Raw genomic sequence first — 23,422 nt, 5'->3', positions numbered from 1 at the left:
TATACTGGCTCTTCCAAGCTTTATAATGGCAGTGAATGGGGCTTAACATTTTGAAGCCCAAAAAAGCACATCCATCCACCATCAAAGTAATCCGGCACCAGGCGGTTAATAAAGGCTTTCTGAAGCAGAGTGATGGGTTTTTGTAAGAAAAATACAGTGGCATGAAAAAGTATGTGAACCCCTTGCAGAATCTGTGAAAATGACAATTATTTTAATAAATAATTAATAAGAGGGATAATAAAAAATGCATGTTATTTTTTGTTTAGTACTGTCCTGAGTAAGATATTTTACATAAAAGATGTTCACAAGACAAAACAATAGCTGAATTTATTAAAATAACCCCATTCATAAGTATGTGAACCATTGATTCTCAATACTGTGTGTGGTTACCTGATGATCCACGACTGTTATTATGTTTTGTGATGGTTGTTCATGAGTCTCTTGTCTGTCCTGAGCAGTTAAAAACTGAGCTCTGTTCTTCAGAAAAATCCTCCAGCTCCTGCAGATTCTTCAATTTTCAAGCATTTTTGCATATTTGAACCCTTTCCAGCAGTGACTGTAGGATTTCGAGATCTGTGTTTTCATACTGAGGACAACTAAGGGACTCAAACTCAACTATTAAAAAAGTTTCAAACATTCACTGATGCTCCACAATGAAACACGGCACATTAAGAGTCGAGGTGTGAAAACCTTTGAACAGGATGAAGATGTCACAATTTTTCTTATTTGTTTAAATATCATTGTTTTTCATTTAGTACTGCCCTTCGGAACCAACAGAAGATATTTGCATGTTTCCCGGCAGAAAAATTAAGTACAATTTACCTTGATATTTGAATTCAAAAGTTTTCACCCCTCGGCTCTTGATGCATCGTGTTTCCTTCTGGAGCATTAGTGAATGTTTGAACCTTTTTTAATAGTTATGTTTGAGTCCCTCAGTTGTCCTCAGTGTGATATCTCAAAATCATTCAGTCACTGCTGTAAAGGGTTCAAATATGCAAAAATGCTTGAAAACTGATGAATCTGCAGGAACTGGGGGATTTTTCTGAAGAACAGAGCTCAGTTTAACTGCTCAGGACAAACAAGAGACTCATGAACAACCATCACAAAACATAAAAACAGTCTTTAATTATTAAAATAATTCTCATTTTCACAGATTCTGCAAGAGGTTCACATACTTTTTCATGCCACTGTATATTTATTTAAAACTTTATAAACTATAATCACTGGCTCCTGGCAACGGCCGAACACAAGTCGAGTTCTGGTGGAAGAGTGACCTCTGACCTGGCGTATAACATATGATGTAGGATGTAAGTACCTCAAGCTCCTCTTCTCTTATACCGAAATCCTCTGTTTTGAACTTCTAATTCGTGACCGGTGTTTTGTTTTGCTCTATCCTCTGCACTTCTGCATTCGTCCGTACGTTGATTTAATGTGTTCACTTTTAGGATTTGAAATACACTATATGTGAACATCCAATGCAATTAAGCACACTATTTTTACACTGGGTTAGTTCACCCAAAAAATTCTGTCATCCTTTACCTATCCTGATGTCTATCCAAAGACTTTTTTCTTCAGTGGAAAGACATGAGGGTGAGTAAACAATGACATAATTTTCATGTTTGGCTGAACTATGCCTTTTATTGCTAGACACACTGATAAATATGTTTATGGGGTGAGCAGGTTCGTTCATCAAGCATTCAAAGTAATTTGCAGTTGCTACAGTTTTGAGTTCAACTCACATAAATCTTGAAATCATTCAGCAGTTATTTGAGGTGATGCTGGAAAGCATTCTCTACTTTATAAGCCCCGCAGACGGCCGCACCCAGACAGGTGTAGTTGACATAGCTACAGGTAGATCTGTGAGAGCAGCACTTGGCTGAAGCGTACAGGTGAATAAAACAGACAGGTAGCACCGCCTTGGGTTTCACAACCTCTGATGAATGTAATTTGTAGGCTTGGCTCAGGTTTGGCTGTTGGCAGACATATAGAGCATCAGCATGTTACTTCTGGACCGGCTCCGGATATCCAACATGGCGTCTAGCCACCTGCCCCAGGCCCCTTCATGATGATGATGGGGGAGGAACATTCCCCAGACCTCAGGAGATCTCAGTCTATTTTGTAAAAAAAATTGTTAACCAGGGTTTATTTGGGGCATGTGAGTTCTTTTCCTGTCTTACTACTGATGCCCTTGTAAACACATTGACTTTGTACCCATTTAAGGTTATTTGTAGGCATAATAGTCTGGTTTCCCATGCAATATCTCAAACATTGGTATTCTTACTTCACAGAATATTGCAGTTAGTTTGAGATGTTATTGGTTTAATGTCATAAATGTTGATGCACCATTTATTTGTATTTCCTTGAGAAGTAACATGACGGTCTGTGTCCGGGATGCTTTGTTTTGAGAGCATTCATGAACACGCTCATTATGAGTATCTTGGGAATGTGTTGAAGAATTCTTACTCAGAGAAGCCATTTCTACTCCTGTTCTCAAACCAATGGGCTACTGTTATTACTGTCATGTGAATTTCTGTAAGGTCAGAGGGTAGATATTTAACAGTGCTGTGTTAACCATTCCCTCTGGAATTTCAGTCTCAGAGTTTGGTAAACAAATGATATTGACACTTTGAGCACATGGTAACTTAACTATAAGTGGGTAAAAATTACATTTCAAATAGTGAAACTGCATTGGGACTCTATACATTATCTAAAACTATTTTTTAGCAACATTTGTATAATTGTATAATTTTATTGTGTACACTGCTGGGTTAAAAACAACCCAAGTTTGGTTAAATATGGAGAAAATGAAATATGGACACCAGAGGGTGTAGTTTTATTAAACTCAACTACTGTTTAAAAATTACTATATTGCACGCCTAAAATAATATTAATTAATAATAGTTAAATAATAAACATTTATTAAACTGGTTATTAATAAATGTTCACATTTTGATTATTAGTGTTGCCTCTAGTAATTGTATGTCTGATTTTTAATTTCCAACCTATTTTGGGTTCATTTTAAGCCAGCCATATAGTCATTTTTAATCAATAGTTGAGTTACATAAAACTACAGCAGGTTGGTCAAACATTTAACCCAACTGCTGGGTCAAAACAACCCAATCGCTGGGTTTAAACCAACTTGGTTGTTTTTAATCCAGCATTTTTTAGAGTGTAGCTTTTAATGATGTGACCATTTTTTAACCTATACATTGCAGGATTATTTAAGCAAACTACAAAAAAGAAGAAGTGTTTTTGTACATTAACAGGATGCAATAATATCATAGCGTGTAAATGATTATATTTATTAAAATAATTAAATGGATGCTGCCTTATTGGGAGACTAAAAACCCTCCTTACAGCTTCCCCTAACCCTACCCAATAAACACTTTTAGTATTATTAAACACTCGTTTGAAGTTTATTTCCACTTTTAGAACATTATTTTCATTTTTATTGAAAATAAATGCAAGCTCAGCAAAAGGCGGATTCGAATCCGCGTCGATTGCGTTAAAAGCCAGGTCTGCGAGCCTTACTAGCTACTGCTGTGCAACTGAAGATTTTGAACTTTAAAACGTCTTTTTAAAGACCAGACATTGGTGGGCGGAGCTAGTGTAAATAGCGTTTGCCAACAAGGGACGCTATTTACACTTAGTGTGAATAGACACTCTGAAAAAGGCAATCATTCTGACCCCAAACTTTTGAATGATATATATACATATATATATATGTATATATATATATATATATATATGTGCAAAGTCTAACAAAACCCCTGTGAAGTACACACACACACACACACACACACACACACACACACACACATATATATATATATATGTATATGTGTGTGTGTGTGTGTGTGTGTGTGTGTGTGTGTGTGTGTGTGTGTGTGTGTTTGTGTGTGTGTGTGTGTTTGTACTTCACAGGGGTTTTGTTAGACTTTGCACTTGACTGATTGTGGATTAAACAGCAGTCAGAATTATGGTTTTGGGTCACATGTGACTGAGATGTCGAGTCAAGATGTCTGATGTTTGCTAGGCTCGGTCCTGTGATAATTGGGCCTATTTTGACGCAGATTACATGGCTGCTCAGACATATAAACACCACTGACTTACTGACCTGTTTCTGCATGCGCTTGTGAGTATGTGTCTACAAATGTATGTGTACATGTGTATTTAAAAGATAGTATAAGAATACTTTATAGAAAGGAAAAAAACAAACATCAGCCCTATCAATTGGTTGTATTTTCCCAATCATCCATATCCCACTCCCAGTTACTGAACTGTCAAATAAATTTCACCTCAGACTGATGAATTTAAACCAGTGAACAATAACAGATGTGGCTTGGGTGGCGCATTTATGCGTGTTTGTGAGACAATGGGCATTGAGCCCATTGAGAACTGTTTATTTACAAGGTCTTTGTAATGTAATAAATGGGAGATGAAATGACACAGCCCTGTCTGAAAATGAGTACCTGATGTTTTCCATTGTGTTTTAGTCTTGCCTGGATTTCAGCACTGCCTTTTTACAAGTCTGTTGCCATGCTTTGAGCAAACCCAGTATAAAGGCATCTGCAAAACAAATAAATAATGCCATAAAATGCAGTACTCTTTTTTTCAGGCAAGCAGTTGGTTGGCATGGACAAACTCTTCCCACATGTTTAATTTACAGAGGAGAGAAAGGAGGGCCATGGAAACAGGGGGGCAATTTAAATTTAGGATCCTTGTTGCATCTGACACACATGCCAGGGGTTGTGGTTAGGCAAACCTCAGTCAAAAGAACCCCCCCCCCCACCCCCCCACCCCCCCCCGTTTGTCTTATTAGATTAGCCTATTCAATTATAGACTATAATATCAGTAAAACATCAACTGCAGTTATTAATCAATGCCAAAAAGTATTTTCTTATAACTTTCCTGTGCATTAAGTTTCAAGTGATCGTAAACATTAGACAGTGGAAGTCGGGGAGATTTTTTTTTGAAAGAGGTGTTGGCAGGTGTCAGCTGTCAGGTGTGTGTTTAACTATCTCAGGCTAGACTGTGTCATAACTATATCCTATAATGACACCCCATCGATATCCATCTGTGACCTTGATTTGAACGTGACTGTATCTTGAAGCTTCCAAGTAGATCAGCACACTTGCACACTGGCTGCAAATCAGCAAACTAACGGCAGCCAAACTCTCAGCTTGTTGTTCGTTCTTGCTGTGACCCAAAGGGGATTGGCTTAGTGAATAATACAGCTGCAGGGCAATCGGACTCTAGTCCTTTGCTTCAAGTTCCTTGTAGTGTTCCTAACTAGTTCTCTTTCGATAGAGACACATGTAACATTGAGTAGACTTTCCAGAACTTTTCTGCCAAATAGCATAGTTTGTTAGCCTAGCCATACTCTTTCGAAAAAGTAGTGCTCTTAATTTTATGGAATGTGCACTTTAGTGTACTTAAAATCATAAAAAGTATATTTAAAAAAACTGTACTTACAGATAATATATTATTGAAATAAAACTCCACTTAAGTGTACTTAAAGGTGCCCTAGAATCAAAAATTGAATTTATATTGGCATAGTTAAATAACAAGAGTTCAGTATATGGAAATGATACATTGAGTTTCAAACCCCATTGCTTCCTCCTTCTTATATAAATCTCATTTGTTTAAAAGACCTCCGGAAAACATGCGGATCTCAACATAACACCGACTGTTACGTAACAGTCGAGATCATTAATATGTACGCCCCCAATATTTGCATATATGCCAGCTCATGTTCAAGGCATTAGACAAGGAAAGGCAGTATTAACGTCTGGATCTGTGCACAGACAAGGTAAGCCAGCAAGAACAACAGCGAAAAATGGCAGATGAAGCAATAATAACTGACATGATCCATGATATCATGATATTTTTAGTGATATTTGTAAATTGTCTTTCTAAATGTTTCATTAGCATGTTGCTAATGTACTGTTAAATGTGGTTAAAGTTACCATCGTTTCTTACTGTATTCACGGAGACAAGAGCCGTCGCTATTTTCATTATTAAACACTTGCAGTCTGTATAATTCATAAACACAACTTCATTCTTTATAAATCTCTCCAACAGTGTAGCATTAGCTGTTAGCCACAGAGCATAGCCTCAAACTCATACAGAATCAAACGTAAACATCTAAATAAATACTTTACTCACATAATTCGAAGCATGCATACAGCATGCATGACGAACATCTTGTAAAGATCCATTTGAGGGTTATATTAGCTGTGTGAACTTTGTAAATGCACTGTAATATAGTCGAGAGCTCGTGTGGCAGGGAGCACGCGATTTAAAGGGGTGGCGCTGTCAAAATCAGTGTATAGTTAATGATGCCCCAAAATAGGCAGTTAAAAAAATGTATTAAAAAAAATCTATGGGGTATTTTGAAACTTCACAGACACATTCAGGAGACACCTTAGACTTATATTACATCTTGTGAAAAAGCATTCTTGGGCACCTTTAAATAGAGTACATTTTCTTGACTGTTTCTTAACACCCTTAAGTACACTTGAGAAGTGTAGTTTGTAATGATGTTAAATCAGAAGTTTTACTTTTTAAAGGGACTGTATGTAGAATTCAGAAACCCTTGTTATTAGCGACACCAGTGGCCGTTAAGTGAACTGCAGCCAGCAAATTATTTGACTCGTTTGAGTCGCTTATAATGCACATTTGAAAAAGCAGACATCTTTCCAGACATGAGAAGCGTTTATGAACCTCTTGTAAAAGACAACATTTAATAACCTGTTTTTACTCCAAACTCACTTCAAAAAGACAGTTTATCATCCTTCTGTGAGATGATGTGGCTTCTTACACAGAATAAATGTGTTTATTAGTCATGTTTAATCAATCAAAGCGTTTAAATCTTGTTTATTCAGCTACAGCGATATGATGCGTGTTATCTTCTTCTGTGGCAGGGTATATTTGGAGTTTCTGCGCAAGAGCGCCCTCTGGCTGTCAGATGGAGGAGCATTTACTACTGATCACAGAGCCGTACAGTTCTAACAAGCTGCGCATAAAATAATCGCAGCCTTTGAAATTACATATAAAGATGTACTTAAGGGTCAGAAAAGCATGCAGCATGAAAAGCATGTTAACATGCAGTTAATGCCCAAAAACATTACATTCAGTTCTCACTTAAGCATTATTATTTCCATAATAAGTTTTAAAGTATACTAAAGCATACTTCTTTTTCACAAGGTTAGTCTATGGTGGCCTAGAAAGGAAACTTAGTATGTTTAAATTTTCTCTCCTTTGTTTACAGCTAATCTGATCGATGTATTACGGGTACTGGAGCTGTCTGAACACATGGAGGGAGTGTCAGTCGAGGCTGGTCTGTGCACTGAGAGAAAGGACACATCAGAAACAGACATAGCTTACAGGATAGACAAAAAGATTCAACTCAGCGCCCCAACTAAACAGTTCTTTCCAGGTATGGAAATGCACTTTCACAACCTTAAGCTTTTGAGCCCATTGGGTTTTGAAGTGTAAATTGTGTTATATGTGGACAATGCTTTGCTGTTTTCTTCATAGATTCTGCCTTCCCTGAGAACTTCTCTCTGATGACTACGGTGAAGGCTAAGAAGAACTCCCAGTTCTTCCTGGTGTCTTTGTATGATGATCAGGGAGTCCAACAGCTGGGGCTGGAAATGGGCCGATCACCCGTATTCCTCTATGAAGACCACCGAGGCCAGCCGGCTCCAGAGCTCTATCCTATTTTTAAGAAAATCAATTTGGCTGATGGGAAGTGAGTGCTCTCATGCATTCTCAGTTAGCCTTGGAGTGCCCTCTTTCTTTGAAAAACAATGAAATTTGCCATTCATAACCCATCTGATGTATTTCATAGTGAAACAGGATAAATGTTGGACTTGATTTTTTTTTAGACTGAATGTGATAGTGCCAAAATAATGCCTGAATAGCCAACAATAAACATTATCCATTTGCCCATGTGGCCTTAGTGATGTCAGCAAAAAAGGAAGATCACTCAAGAGGAAGAGCAGGTTATCAAATTTGGCATAACAATTACAAGGTCACATTTCTGTGGAACAACATGTACGGTTGAATTGTTCACCGTAAGACCAAGAACATTCATTCATGAATTAAATCAGAGTTATTCAGCTGCACTCAAATGTGGAAAACTTGCTTACTTAGATTCAATTTCACGCATGCAAATATGTAAATTAAATGGGGACTGAGTGAGTACCAACATTCAAAGACCTTATTTAACATCTCATAATAATATTCATCTCAGGCTGTCAGATTATATATCATCTGCCAAGGTAAACTGCAGATTATACCTGATATTAAAGTGTTTTTAATTGCGTGTTCGGTGAGTTAGCTGTCATTCTTTGTTGTCTGTGATGCATCACAACATATTAGTGTTTATATACAGTACAAATACAATATGCTCATCATTTTCTGATTACCTTTGATTATGGTTTGAGTGATTTGATCACAAATTGTTTTGGACTGCACGTAGACCTGTATTTAGTGCTGTGCACTTTAATCAGATGAGCTAAAATGTTAAAGGGATAGTTCACCCAAAAATGAAAATTTGATGTTTATCTGCTTACCCACAGCGCATCCAAGATGTAGTTGACTTTGTTTCTTCAGCAGAACACAAATGATGATTTTTAACTCCAAACGTTGCCGTCTGTCAGTCAAATAATGTGAGTGGATGGGAACTTCTACTATAAGAGTAAATAAAACTTGCATAGACAAGTCCAAATTAAACCCTGCGGATCGTGACGACACACTGATGTCCTAAGACACGAAACAATCGGTTTGTGCGAGAAACCGAACTGTATATATATCTTTTTTTAACTCTAATGGTAAGGTCTGATCGCGCTCTGACAGCGGCAGTGATGTCTGGCACTCATTGAAGTATATGCGCGAGACATCACTGCTGCTGTCAGAGCGCGATCATACCTCACTAAGCGAATGCTGAACGCAGTTGGACATAGTGGTGTCTTAGGACATCAGTGTGTCGTTACGAGCCGCAGGGTTTAATTTGGATTTGTCTATGCAAGTTTTATTTACTCTTATAGTAGAAGTTCCCATCCACTCCCATTATTTGACTGACAGACGGCAAGGGTTGGAGTTAAAAATCATAATTTGTGTTCTACTGAACAAACAAAGTCATCTACATCTTGGATGCCCCGGGGGTAAGCAGATAAACATCAAATTTTCATAAATAAAAATTTTGTCATTACTTACTCACCCTCAAGTTGTTCCAAACCTTTATGAGCTTCTTTCTTCGGCTGAACACAAAAGAAGATATTTTGAAGAATGTTGGTAACCAGACAGTTGATGGCTCCCATTGACTTCCATAGTAGGAAAAAAATACTATGGAAGAGAATGGGTGCCATCAATTGTTTAGTTACCAACATTCTTCAAAATATCTTCTTTGTGTTCAACAGAATAAAAAAAAACACATATAGGTTTGGAACAACATGAGGGGGAGTAAATGATGACAGAATTTTCATTTTTGGGTGAACTATCCCTTTAATACTAGGTGTAAATGGAGAAAAGTGTTTTTTTTTTATTTATTTTTTTTATAGTGTTGGTATTAAGTCTTCTTCACACTTCTTCTCATTACTAGTCGACATATTCCAACATGTATAACTGTTGGAGGAAGAGGTCTCTATAAAAATGTCTGGCAAACTATGGTACCACAGCATCAGTGTGCCCATTTATAAAATGTTCTTTCACATTTAGGTGACCCATAATCCACCTCTAATAGCTATGTCCTGGAAGATCAGTAAATATCATGTTTACCCTTGGGTTTGCACTTTGGTAAAGCTCTGCTGTTGTTGACACGGATTAACCCAGCTGTCATCTCTTCTCAGATGGCATCGGATAGCCTACAGTGTGGAGGGCAAGTCTGTTACACTCTACCTGGACTGTAAAAAGGTGCAAACGCTGGAATTAATGCGCGGAGACAATCCTGTGGTCAGCACTGACGGAGTCGTTGTTTTCGGGACACGGTTACTAGATGAGGAAGTATTTGAGGTATGAATCATCAAACATCCTGGTTTTTGGAATTCAATGACATGTAAATGTTTTCACATGCACACAAAAAGCCAGGTAAGGGCAGGTTACAGGGTTATTGATTTGTCATTAATTAGTCACCCTCATGTAGTTTTAAACCCATAAGTCTTTCTTCGAAACAAATTAAGATATTTTAAATGAAATCCGAGAGATTTTCTTTCTCCATTGACAGTCCATGCAACTACCACTTTGTCACTTCAAAAAGTTCATAAAGAGATCATAAACTAATCCATGTAAATCGAGTGGTTTAATCCAAATTTTCTAAAGAGACTCAATTGCTTTATATGACGAACAGATTCAATTTATTCTTTTTTCACATATAAACATTGACAATATTTCAGAAATCGAGCATGCGAGAGAGAAGCCCTGGTATTAAGATATAATTTTTTTTAATGTTTTTTAAACGTTTTATATGCATCTCCTGTGACCACTCGCTTTCGGATTTGCTATTAATTTGTCACACTACACCACATCACTTACAGTTTCGGCGCATGAATACTACTGAATGAACGAACTTGTGTTACGGGCTCACACAAATTACAATATGATATAATATAATATAGAAATGTAATTTTGAAAAAATGGACTTTAAAGATATGCACTGATTTTGAAATCAACCTATAAGTAACAGTTCTTTTGCACAATTCAGCACATTTAAAATAAAGCCTAAATTTGGGGATAGTAATATATTTTATTTGTGACATTACTTTCATTTAAAGCACCCCCAGTCATAACTATAATGCATCTGTATTTTTTACTTTTGTAATGTTTGCAAATCTTAATGTAAGAAGATAAATGTATTATTTAATTTAATAAAATTAAAGGCATTACAACAAATACTATAATGATGTAAAATACGTTTCAATTTAAATACGATGTATTTGTGTACTTATTTATTTTTTACAGTTTCAAATATTGTTTGTATTGGGGCTGGTGTGAAATATGAAAAGATATGTTTTAGACAGGCTTTGTGAGACTGAACAGCTAAACACAGTAACAGGCTTGTGCTTATTCACGCTCTTTCTTTCTCACCCTTTTTTCATATATTCCTTCAACCCTCCTCCCATCAACATCTTTATAAATGCAGCAGTATATGCCTATCATACTCCCCTGTGACTCTCAAACAAACAGCAAACAGGATATTTCTCTTGAGAGGTGACAGGAGCTCTCAGATCCGTATAATTTAAGTTCATCCAAAATTCATATGTGTTTATATCTCTGCTTTGCTTTGATGGACTAAGCAGTGGCAGTCTGTTTGTTTTATGTTAAATTTAATATTTTGAAAGTGGATCAGAGGCTGTGAACATTAGGGTCTTGTCTCCTCAGAGAGGAACAAACAGATGCTGTTCAGGCTTGTTTCCACTGCTAGAGAATACCTGAAAGTAATACCCTGCTCACCTGTGAATTAGTGCTGTCTGAATGAGCACACATTCATTGTTTTTTTTAGATGACCCTTCCTTTTTTTGTACTTTGCCCATTTTTGGGGCTATTTCAGAAATAACATGTAATGTGTTAAAAATTGTTGTTGAAGAGTGTGTATTTCTGGAGCCTTATAAAGGTTTTTTTAGTTTATCGCAGCATCAGCACCCCTTAAAGGGGGAGTTCACTGCTGTCAAAATGGGCTTTCAATAAAACTTGGCTGCCTATACAGTACACATCTTTGCTACCTGACTAGAGAAAAAAGGCCAAATAAGTAATAAAACGCTTGACCAGAGCCAAATACCATCTTGCTTTAGTAGAAAATACTTCATTGCAAACTTTTACTCAAAATGTTGAATTGTTCCCAGGTGCATAAATTCAAAGAGTAAACGTTTAGCGGGAGTTACTTTCGGTTTCCAGTTAAGGACCCAGTGTGTTGTGAGCAGTGGCTAAAGGTGGCAAAGAATCATAAATATGGACAGAACAACGCAATGGACAATGTGAAAAACCTTTATTGTTTGTAGTCACCGTTTCAAACTAGATGACCACGATCACAATGTTTTAGGCCAAACAGAGGGGAAAAACTAAAAGAGACTGCCGTTTTCATGAAATCCCTGGAGCTGTCAAAAATCTATTTGCTGACAAATAAACCAGATCCAGGTAACAAGGAGAATGAGTCAACATTGTTCATTTGAATACACTTCCAACATTGTAACAATACAAAGCATGTTGAAAATCGGCGAAGTTAGACTTTAAAAGGATAGTTAAGATTCTGTCATGATGTACTCACCCCCGTGTCAGTCCAAACTAGACTTTCTTTAATCTGTGGAACACAAAAGATGAATGTTTGAATATCCACTCTTTTCAGTATAATAAAAGTGGATGAAGACTGGGGTTGTCAAGCTCCAAAATGATTAAACAAAAATCACCATGTAAGTAAAATTAAATCCTTGAAGTCATGCTACAACAGAAATGCAAGTTATTATCTTAACATGTGCACTAGTTCTCTTTCATGAGAGAATAAACAATGTCAAATTCAGATCTTTTGGTCGATCTAGTTCTTAGTACCTAACTTATTCAACCATGAATCTGTTCTGGCTCACAAGTTCAGTTCACTGATCCGGGGTGCGTTTCCCGAAAGCATCGTTGGTGAACCATGGTCGTAAGTCCCATTGAACTCTATTGGATAACGATGGAACTTGCGACCGTAGTTTGCTTCGTGAAACACGCCCCTGGTTGAAGCTACTGGTTAACAGTGAAAGATAAACAGCATATGGATTCAATTTTGGTCTGTTTTTCACCCAAAGCTATCAGTTCAGAATATAGCATCACAAATCATAGAGAATACTTTCATTAAAAAAAAAAAATATATATATATATATATATTAAATAGAAAAAAAACGTGACAAAATGAATTCAAATTGTACTTCTACTCTGCTTATTTTATAAGATCTCCATTATCTTGACTAACAGTTCTGGAGTCTTCATGAGTTTCAACATTTGATAAATGTTGGATATTGCTTGGGTTCCTATCAGCCTATAAGACTCTGATGGTGTTTATATAACATTCAGATGAATAAGCTGATAAGTTTGAACATGTTAATGAGTTTGAACATGCACTGAGACTCCATGACTAATCTTTTCTGGCTTGTGCTGGATGGTTCTAGTTAGATATAGATCAGAATTGAAGAGCCATCACTGCTTTTGGCTGTTTATGTCTGCTGGACCTCAGCAGAGAGCATAGGGAGGGGTTGCACCCTCAGGACATTAGCTAACATTCTGGCCAGTGAGGCTTTATGTAGAAAGCCACAGTCAAAGGGAATGCTATTGTCAGTCTAATGGACATTTAAGGGTCCTCTATCTGCTTCCACCACACACAAAAAAAACAGATGTTTCTTCAAGTACAATGTAGCACGCGCCACATTTCCTCCAGCCGCCCACTGCAATAACTTTACCTCCTCAACTCCTCCCATGCAATACCTTTGCCTGTTGTAGCTTTAGCTGTTTTTGACGAAACCCACCCAAAGAAACACAATTCCCATTCCATACTTAGCCAAAATCCAGCCCAAAACAATAGCTTTGTCTCATTTTATTTAATTTTGAAGGCTGCATCCTCAAGAGGACGAATCCTATGAAGGATGCGGTATATGGAATGATACAGAAATGAAATGATACAGCCTCAATGACGTATGCAACCTTCGAATGCGACCTCTGGAGGATGCAACCTTCAAAATGAGACACAGCTACTGTCTTATTAAATCTTGTTAAGAGCAAGAAACCACATTAAGAGCTTCCTTCACTATAGTTGTCCAAAACCTGAAAAAAATCATGGTACATACCAATCCAATATTTTCCTAATATCCTGTCTAATAAAATCTTTAATATATATATTTTTTAAGCTAGTTGAAATTAAAAACAATATCTGGTTGAAACCAAATGAATAAATTAATAATAATAATAATAATAATTTCTTACATTTATATAGTGCTTTTCTGGTTACTCAAAGCACTTTATATATGGAAGGGGGAACCTCCTCAACCACCACCAATGTGCAGCACCACCTGGATGATGCGACGGCAGCCATATTGTGCCAGAACGCCCACCACACACCAGCTGATTGGTGGAGAGGAGACATGCCCTGCATCTCAATCAGCTCCCTAGTTCCCTAGGTCGTGAATCAGTATATCATGTAAATGTATGTGGCTGATTCCCTGATCAGTGCCCTGACTACTGAACTAAGGAGCTGATTGAGACGCACCAAGATTGATGGAGCCAATCAGAGTATGGGGATTATTAGGAGGCCATGATTGACAGAGGCCAAATTTGGCCAGGATGTCAAGGTAACAACCCTACTCTTTTTCGAAAGACATCCTGGGATTTTTAACGACCACAGAGAATCAGGACCTCAGTTTAAAGGGATAGTTCACCCAAAAATGAAAATTTGATGTTTATCTGCTTACCCCCAGTGCATCCAAGATGTAGGTGACTTTTTTTCTTCAGTCGAACGCAAATTATGATTTTTAACTGCAACCGCTGCCGTCTGTGAGTCAAATAATAGCAGTAGATGGGAACTTCAACTATAACAGTAAATAAAACTTGCTTAGACAAATCCAAATTAAACCCTGCGGCTCGTGACGACACATTAATGTCCTAAGACACGAAACGATCGGTTTGTGCGAGAAACCGAACATTATTTATACAATTTTTACCTCTATAACATCACTATGTCCTTCGTTCAGCTTCTTGTTAGTGAGGTCAAAAAACGCGTTGTGATGACGGAAGTGATGTCTCGCCCATATACTTCAATGAGCGCGAGACATCACTGCCGCTGTCAGAGCGCGATCAGACCACACTAGCCGGAAGTTGAACAAAGTTGGACATAGTGGTGTATTAGAGGTAGAAAATGATATAAATACTGTTCGGTTTCTCACACAAACCGATCGTTTCGTGTCTTAGGACATCAATGTGCCGTCACGAGCCGCAGGGTTTAATTTGGATTTGTCTATGCAAGTTTTTTCGACTCTTATTGTTCAAGTTCCCAATCACTGCTATTATTTGACTGACAGACGGCAGCGGTTGCAGTTAAAAATCATAATTTGCGTTCGACTGAAGAAATAAAGTCATCTACATCTTGGATGCCCTGGGGGTAAGCAGATAAACATCAAATTTTCATTTTTGGGTGAACTATCCCTTTAATGTCTCATCAGAAGGACGGTGCTTTTTGACATGTAGTGTCCCCATCACTATACTGGGGCGTTAGGACCCACACAGACCACAGGGTGAGCACCCCCTGCTGGCCTCACTAACACCTCCTCCAGCAGCAACCTACTTTCCCAGGAGGTCTCCCATCCAGGTACTAACCAGGCTCAGCCCTGCTTAGCTTCAGTGGGCAACAGTCTCGGGTGATATGGCTGCTGGCCATAAATGAGTACTTTGGTAAATTTTTATCTGTTTAGTTTTTCATTAAAGACAACCCATTATGCTTTTTTTTTTTACATTTTTAACTTTCTTTATGTGTATGTATGAATAATGAATAAATAATTGCCATGTGACAGACACTGAACATACAACTTCAAACATACAACATACAAGTTTTTTTCGGAACATACAACGCCAACTATTAAAGTTTCTGCACAGCCCTGACTACAACCTAGTGTATTTTTTGTCACGTATATAGCTACTTTTAGACCAACTATGATTTAGCTGATCAGTGATGTTCTCTCTCACCCATGGTGTCGTTGCCTCTCTCATTACATTGTCACAATAGTTGTCATTTAAATAATTTCATCCCAAGGTATACGAAAAAAAAAAAAAAAAAAAAGTGTTGAGGCCTGTTTGGGTTAGTAATGTAATGATAAGGGGTATGACATTTCCAAAACACATTCAAATAAAACTGAGCGTTACGAAAATTCCAGCATGAAAATCTATTCTATTAGAACAACTTAAACTTAAGACTTAAATGTGCATAGTATAGCTTCATTTAATCATTCTTTCCAATGCATTGATTCATTTTCTACCAGGAAAAACCCTTTAGTCATTAGAAAGTTACTTGGTTAACCCTAAGGCTAACCAGATGTGATGATGACTTAGAAGTTGCTCTGAAGCCAGTTTCCTTGTATAAATGTGCAAGTCATTGACTGACTAACTGGGCAGCAAAGCCTTTTGTTTCAGACAGTCACTATTTCAGCATAACATGATTTGTGCCATGATTAAGAGTCTCTACCACCTCTTGTGCTCATAAAGAATGGAAAAACTCATGTATCGTTGTGCAGAACCACTGTGATAAATGATGAATAATTCTCCTTGTTTATCTTTCTCGGGGTCCAATAGATCTGCATTTGGGTCATGGGGTCAGAGTGATCTGGGCGAGGCTGGTACTGGGGGATGTGTCATTTTGACCTGATCTGAGGCCAGTTCCCAGGCCCTGGATTCAAGGGGAATCCAGAGGGCTTATGTTCCGGTCCAAATCTCTCAGCGTGGGAGAGCTGCTCGGGAGCCTGGGGACTATGGTCAGGGATATTGCTTCCAGATTCTTACAAATTACTCAAGAGCTGGGGAAGTCTTGGAGAACTGAACTAGAACAAGAACGAACACTCTGGTTCACTGATCATAAATGGTTGTTTTAAAAACACAGAACTGTGTTAACTGGCTTGTTGAGTCCTTGAGTTGTCATGCATGTCTTATAAGGAGACCATAATTTCAGGCAAAAGATAAACTGGTGGGATAAGTGTAGTGCAATTAGTTGGCTAGGTATACTGATTTATTTTTCTTTTAAGATTCAGAACATGTCAGATTAATGTGAGAAATGCTGTGGTTTGGCTGTGCTCGACTGCTGAATGAGTTTGTGTGGTATCTTGGGTATTGCCAGTTTTTAACCTCCTCTTCTTCTTCCACCCACTGATGTACTGGCAGGACCTCAGCGATGATTCACAGATTCTCCGTTGGCCTTGTGATGAAAGATCTCTTTATTGTGGATATATGTTCTGTACTGTTGACTGAATTTTAGGCTGTTCAAAAAGTCTAAACAGTTTAGTGGAATTATGGGTGTCTTTCAGTAGGGGGCGTTCTCTCCTATGGTATTGCTTCTTGATTTCAAAAAAGAAGTAGGTCTTAAAGATATTTTCAGTTAAGAATTTGGTATGGAATTGAATTATTCCCAAAAATTGAAATGTTTATCACTTAGCAACTTAGCACTTGGGTAAATGTGTGTACAGTTATTTCACATACTTACATCTTCAATCAGGTTCCATTTTATACAAACTACAACACACAAACTTGAAAAATATTTTGTTCTATCAGAATACACGGCTGCTTTTGAATGTCATTGGAGAAAGAATTTTCATTTAAAGGAATTAAAAGTTTAAAAGGGATTCAAGAGACAATATATATATTACTTGAAGAACTAGAATCAATTGTAAAATAATGCATTTGAACAATTTGAAAATATTAATTATTATTATGGCTGGGTATTTAGTTCATTGTGCTGTGTGTTTGGGTTCATACTGTACATACGGTTTCCCTATATGACTCTGATGGTGTTTATATAACATTCAGACTAATCATTTGATAAGTTTGAACATGCAATGAAACACCCTGACTAATTTCTTTCTATTGCACATGATCACATGTCTAATATGGCAAAAAAAAAAAAAAAATCTTGTCTAGACACAAAAATCTTGTTTATTGTCTAGACACTTATGTCCATTAGTCTATTACGAATTACGTGAATCATGTAAATGATAAAGGCTTTTCAATTCAAAATCGAAAATCGTTTTACTTCACTGGATATTACTGTTGCTCGTTTAACAATCTATTGTAAAACAAATATTAAATATTTAGCTACTTACATCTTACTTTGCACCATTTCACCATTAAAACTGGTGAAAAGCTTGTAGCTAGTGTATTATCATCTCTATCATTCTACCTTTCCCCGCCTCTAACAACTTATCGTAGTTCACAGGCGTCAGGGAAACATGGCAGTGAGTTTAGATGCAATGCCAGCAATGCCGGTTAGAAATGAATAAAAGAACAAAATAAATGTAAAGAACTGAGAAATGTCAACTGATAGAGGAGCAGTGGGTGAGAGGGAAATCAAGAAACTGTCAAAATATATTTTTTGAAATGAAGAAAGATTATTCTTCCTGTTGCATAAACTCCAAAATGTAGTGCTTCTGTATATGCAAATAAAATGCATTCAACCAGTTTTACCCTGATTTCATCAGTGTTACACAACACTGTTTTTCATCTTAAATTACTTTTCTGCATTACATTGGCATGTTCTCCAGTTATAAAGTGTTAAATGGGGTTTTATTTTTCTTTGATCACCAGAATTACACCAGTACATGTGAATATTACCCAGTCAATGTGAGTGGTATATGTGTGTGTTTAGGGCGAGATCCAGCAGCTCCTGCTCGTGGATGATCCTCAGGCTGCGGCTGACTACTGCCAAGATTACATTCCCGATTGCGACAGCCCTTTGCCCTACAGTACCCATAGCCTGGATCCTGACAAGGTTAGTGATTCCTCTGTGAGTCTGACTCCTCATGTAGTCAAAAACCCCTCACTGCCTTCTTATTTCCAACTGATTTATTTTACATCTATATGAGATCTTGTTTTTCTGCCCAGATTAATTGTTCCATTCAGTTCATCCTGTACTATCCTCCTCATGTGCAAACAGAGAAAGAGACACTTGTTTTTCCAGCGAACCTTGAGCAACCAGTCTCACAGTTTTCCACAGAATTGCTAAATTTTATGAAGACGTAATTTGTTCCAGCTTGACCAAAAATGTCTTCCTCTCTTTGGAAGAGCACTGTCAAAACTTCCTTTGAGTGGCTGAGCTGCCTTGGCTTCTCAATTCCACATTTACATTTATCTGTTTGCACTTTTTACTGTTCTGGCTTCTGGGCTCGGCTCCCGGTGCACTCATCTCAGCGAGCCAACAAACAGCACAGGCATGCATATGAATAAATTGCTTGTCCCCTAGTTCAGATGCACTAGCGCACCGTTAACTCTAGGAATCAACCAATTTTAACCAATATAATAGAGATATTTTTTATGTTTAAATGCACAACTGCAGAACAGATTTATATATTTTTTTATTTCTGTTTTTAGCACAATAATAACCAAACAATCATTAGACTATAACAATAAAATATGAGTTTTGGTCGATTGGATCTCAAGTAAACCTACACCTAGTCTCCTTTGTCCACTTTCAATCACTTCTGTCCTGATTTCTTCGAGGGGAGGGTCTTTAGGTGGAAAAATGCATGAGTTTTTTTCATGGACAAAATAAGCTTGCACAATTTACATACGAACACGCCCAGAGACGACAGAAAAATATATCAAGAACATCAGCTTTCGTTTCTGCTCTTATAGCTGCAAGACCAGCCGAATGCAGTGTGTGTGTTAGAAATCAGGAATGGTGAGAGAACATTGTGCTTGGTACATTTTTTCATCTTCAAACCAAACTTGGGTCTTTAGCCGACAAAGTTTAAATTCCACCTGGCTAGAGCGCTTCCCATTAAGTTTACACATTAGGTCAGTAGTTGGAGAGTAGATGGTCTTTTGTGGCTGTTCGAATACGTTCGACCACATGAGCGTTTACACCACAAAAGCAATCTGGTCGAATGCATTTTCGACTACCTCTGGAAGTGGTGGAAAGTGGACAAGCTCAAAAGGTTTTAGACCCCTGTATTTATCATTGTTCACTTGTTATCCAATTGACCCAAACACATCTTAATACCATGAGTAAACAGGTGTTGTCATGACATTTTCCTACGGCTCCAGTCACATGGATTTGACAGCTCAGGTGATTGGCTCAGAAAATTTCTGTATTCTCTTAATCAAAGATGGCAGATTTCAAATCACATAATTATGGGGGTTTTGCTCCAGCCTAGCAACTATCATTGAGTTGAATATGAATACTAACAAATAGCAATCTACAGGATGCAAGAACACTTCCAATGTGAACAGCACCACAGTTTGTCTTTTAAATCAGTATAGTGACCCCTTAGACTGCCCCATACTTGTAATCATAATATGATTTTTTGTGAGTGTGGACATTGGGAACATGTTTTTTCCCGATTTGGATGATTTGTGTTTGTTGTGAATGTGCACGTGTGGGTGAGTCAGCCCAGTGAGTAATCATGTCAGTGGGTTAGCATTTCTCTGCGGCCTTCTGGGAGGAATGCTTAAGGTCATCGTACATTCATTTCTCCTCACAAATCCCACACCCAGTTTTGTGCAAGTGTGCTGAATGTAAATGTCTGTGTATGTCTCTCTCTAAGTCAGCCCAAGGGAAAGTGTCTATCAGCAGCCGTTCAAAGGCAGAGCCAGTTGGCTTTCAGTTCCCACAACAGCTGAGAGAACAGGGACTAATGGCGGGATTCATCAGCATTGCTCACATTACTGACCTATTACCAGAGCTCACACTGATCCGATTCTATCCTGCCCGACTTGGCATCTCAACACCTCGCTTTGGTTCTCACATTATTCATATAATCTCCCCCCGACAGGCCTCATCAAGCCCATTCAGTCAGGGCCTCTCATAATAGCCTGTAAGCAGCTCGACTCTGACCTCCTGAATTGTGGGCTGATAATGTAGCGCATATCTGAATTGAGAACAAGTTGAACTTTGACCTAATATGCAAAGAGAATAATTCAGTCTAGTGGAATCAGTGAACCACTTTCATTTAATGTGAAATTATGCAGAGATTGCCAGTGATATATGTGTCAGTGTGTTGTGTTGTCCAACTGTCTGAATGTCTTGAACTTCTTAACAATTTTAATTCTGTTCATCTATACCCAACCCCTGACCTCTTGCCCCATCTATAAAAGGCCAATCCAATCCATAACCTTGACGACATCATGCAGGGAGACGAGCCTGCAGAACCAAAGAAACGCTCCAAAAAAGAACGCAAAGGCAAAAAGAACAAAAAAAAGAGAGACAAGAAAGGCAAAAAAGAATCTCGTAAGAAGAGAAAGGAGGCCGAAGCTCTTGAAGAAGGTTTCCTTGAGGTTTCTTCTAAGCTGCCGGAGTATTTGGCTCATCGAGGAGCGTTAACATCTGCAATAGAGCAGCCGAATCCACCTGCGACGGAGCAGCCCAAGTCACCAGTACAATCTCCAACAATAACAGTGGATCTGATTGACTCCATACCCGACATGCCCACTCATGAACCCGACACCTATCAGGATGAACACACCACACCCACTACTGTGACAGATCTTGAGGACCAGTCTGTATTGGCATTTTCTGAATCCCCAAAAATGGAGGTGGAGGTAGAACATTAAGTGCCAGTGTGGTTGCCCATACTTCCTCCTCCCTCACTATCGTTCTCCTGACCAATCACTGACCCTCCCTTGCACATTTTAACCACCAGTCATCCATTGCACTAACCATCCTCTGCCATTATAACAACCCAAATAACTGCACCGATACTCTTCTTTCTAGATGTTGTGGTCATAAAATAACTGCATTGTAGTCTCAGTGTTGGGGAAAGTTACTTTTAAAAGTAATGCATTACAATAATGCGTTACTCCCTTAAAAAAGTAACTAATTGCATTACTTAGGTACTTTTTATGGAAAGTAATGCGTTCCGTTACTTTTTCTCATCTGGGCTGGGCTGTTTGTTTATTTTTATTTTTGACAACAAAAAAGTTCTGTTTTTGGCAAATGTAAAGGCCCTTTCACTAAAAAAGAAATGAATAAGCCTCAGGATTGATGCTGCCATTTTGAAATGCAGAAGAATACGATGCTGGAGAAGAATAAATGAGTAAATGTATGCTTACATGTAGTCTAGAACTAGTCTAGAATAACTATCATGTTTACGTAGAGCACACAACGCCTCTACACTCTCGATTTTTCTCAACATGAGGATAGGACAGGTGTCAGTCAATAAAAATGAAAACAAAATAACTTGCGTTACTTATTTGAAAAAGTAACTCAGTTATTTTGTTGTAAGATTAAAAGTAATGCATTACTTTACTAGTTACTTGAAAAAAGTAATCTGATTATGTAACTCTTGTTACCCCCAACACTGGTAGTCATAGTTTGCAGCTTTAGTGAGATGTGTTGACTCAAAATGCATATGAATTATGGCTCATTTCAACAGTGATGTGCATCACAAGTTGAATGTGAGACATGATGCATATATTATTCAGGTTTTGTCGTAGAGTGTACTTTTATTTCTTGACTTGGCACACTTTATAGATTAAAACTGAAAGATGTGCTCCAAGGCAGAATGAAAAATAGGACTGTGTCTGACATAAATCCATTTTCATGCATCTTTTTGATACGTTTCCCTCTGACAGCTCTGATAGATGTAGTTTTTATTGTATGAATCAAGCTTCTGCTGAGGTAAAACTCAGATGCCAGTATCATTGTGCCAAGTTTGCTCACCCTTCTTTTCATGCTGTTATGGCTGCCACCAGAACATATGGCTTTCGTGCTGACATCTCCCGTTGTTATTAAAACCTCATACCCCACACTCACCAGCTTTTATGCCTTGAAGCTGGCTTTGTAACCAGAACGTTTCTATAACCCGCACCTGCGAAATGCGCTAACATTTTAATTAGTCAACATTGACCTGGAGATGTGGAGCACAGTTAGGCCAGAAACATATGCAAAGTACACAAACACGGTTGCAAATTCAAGTGCAAGTGCATTACAAACAAATCTCAGTACTCAAGGGGGCGATAGAGTTTTATTCAGACATCTGTTACTCTTTAATGCTGTAACTTCAAGCAAGATTTTCATCATACTGTTGCTCAGCCATGACACTAGCTGACTTGAAAGGAAAAAAAGTGCAGATTGAGACCAATTTATTGTAAGACTCACAATATAGCACCCCCTTGTGGCAACGCTGAGAATGCAACTCATTCACATTGCATTTATGTACTTGTGTAGGCTATATAGTGTCTCTAAGGCTCAGATGCCCAGTGAAGCCAAACTAGTTTAGATTGGAAATGACTGACTGTGCTTGGTATCTCCATGGTTGCGGTTGCCATGGTTGTGCCACTTCTGACTCTGCTGTGTCGGTGTGCAGGATGAGAGGCCGATTAAAACACCAGAGGTCGAGGAGTTTAGTGATGACCTTTATGGCGATGAGCACAATGAGCTTTTGGTTTCCACAGTGACAGTTGGCCCCAATATCACGGACTATGAGGTATGTGCTCTGGTTTCTGTTTCTGAGTTTTACGAGCATTTTCGAGGTGATAACCCTGACTGTATGCTGTTGACATGTTTTGTTCTTTCATAGATCATGGAGATTGATGAATTAAAAAATGGCTCGGACAGCTTTGAGCAAGAATATGAGGATTATGAGATTTATGAGAACCGATTTGACCACGCGGCGAGGGAGAAGCCGGGCACATGGGATGGAGAGGTACAGTTTTGTACCTCTGTAATAAAAATTACTGACAACACAGAGGCAAATATGGATTT

At 38.1% G+C, this 23,422-nt stretch overlaps 1 protein-coding gene across 4 annotated transcripts in view; it reads left to right on the top strand.

The window, feature by feature from the left end:
* Positions 1 to 23,422, top strand: part of col5a3a (collagen, type V, alpha 3a) — a 217,600-nt gene that overhangs the window by 153,409 nt on the left and 40,769 nt on the right. For 3 of the 4 annotated variants that reach the window (XM_067382579.1, XM_067382580.1, XM_067382578.1), the window contains 7 exons: positions 7,274 to 7,441; positions 7,543 to 7,756; positions 9,858 to 10,020; positions 18,368 to 18,490; positions 20,815 to 21,258; positions 23,025 to 23,144; positions 23,238 to 23,363. In XM_067382579.1, coding sequence (XP_067238680.1) covers positions 7,318 to 7,441; positions 7,543 to 7,756; positions 9,858 to 10,020; positions 18,368 to 18,490; positions 20,815 to 21,258; positions 23,025 to 23,144; positions 23,238 to 23,363 — 1,314 coding nt within the window. In that variant the 5' untranslated portion in view covers positions 7,274 to 7,317. The remainder of the gene's footprint in view (positions 1 to 7,273; positions 7,442 to 7,542; positions 7,757 to 9,857; positions 10,021 to 18,367; positions 18,491 to 20,814; positions 21,259 to 23,024; positions 23,145 to 23,237; positions 23,364 to 23,422) is intronic. The other variant, XM_067382581.1, reaches the window with a different exon arrangement.

This window comes from Chanodichthys erythropterus, chromosome 3, assembly GCF_024489055.1.
Source record: "Chanodichthys erythropterus isolate Z2021 chromosome 3, ASM2448905v1, whole genome shotgun sequence".
Taxonomy (NCBI): Eukaryota; Metazoa; Chordata; class Actinopteri; order Cypriniformes; family Xenocyprididae; genus Chanodichthys; species Chanodichthys erythropterus.
The sequence above is the reverse complement of the archived record's forward strand: the minus strand, read 5'-3'. Positions and strand labels throughout refer to the sequence as shown.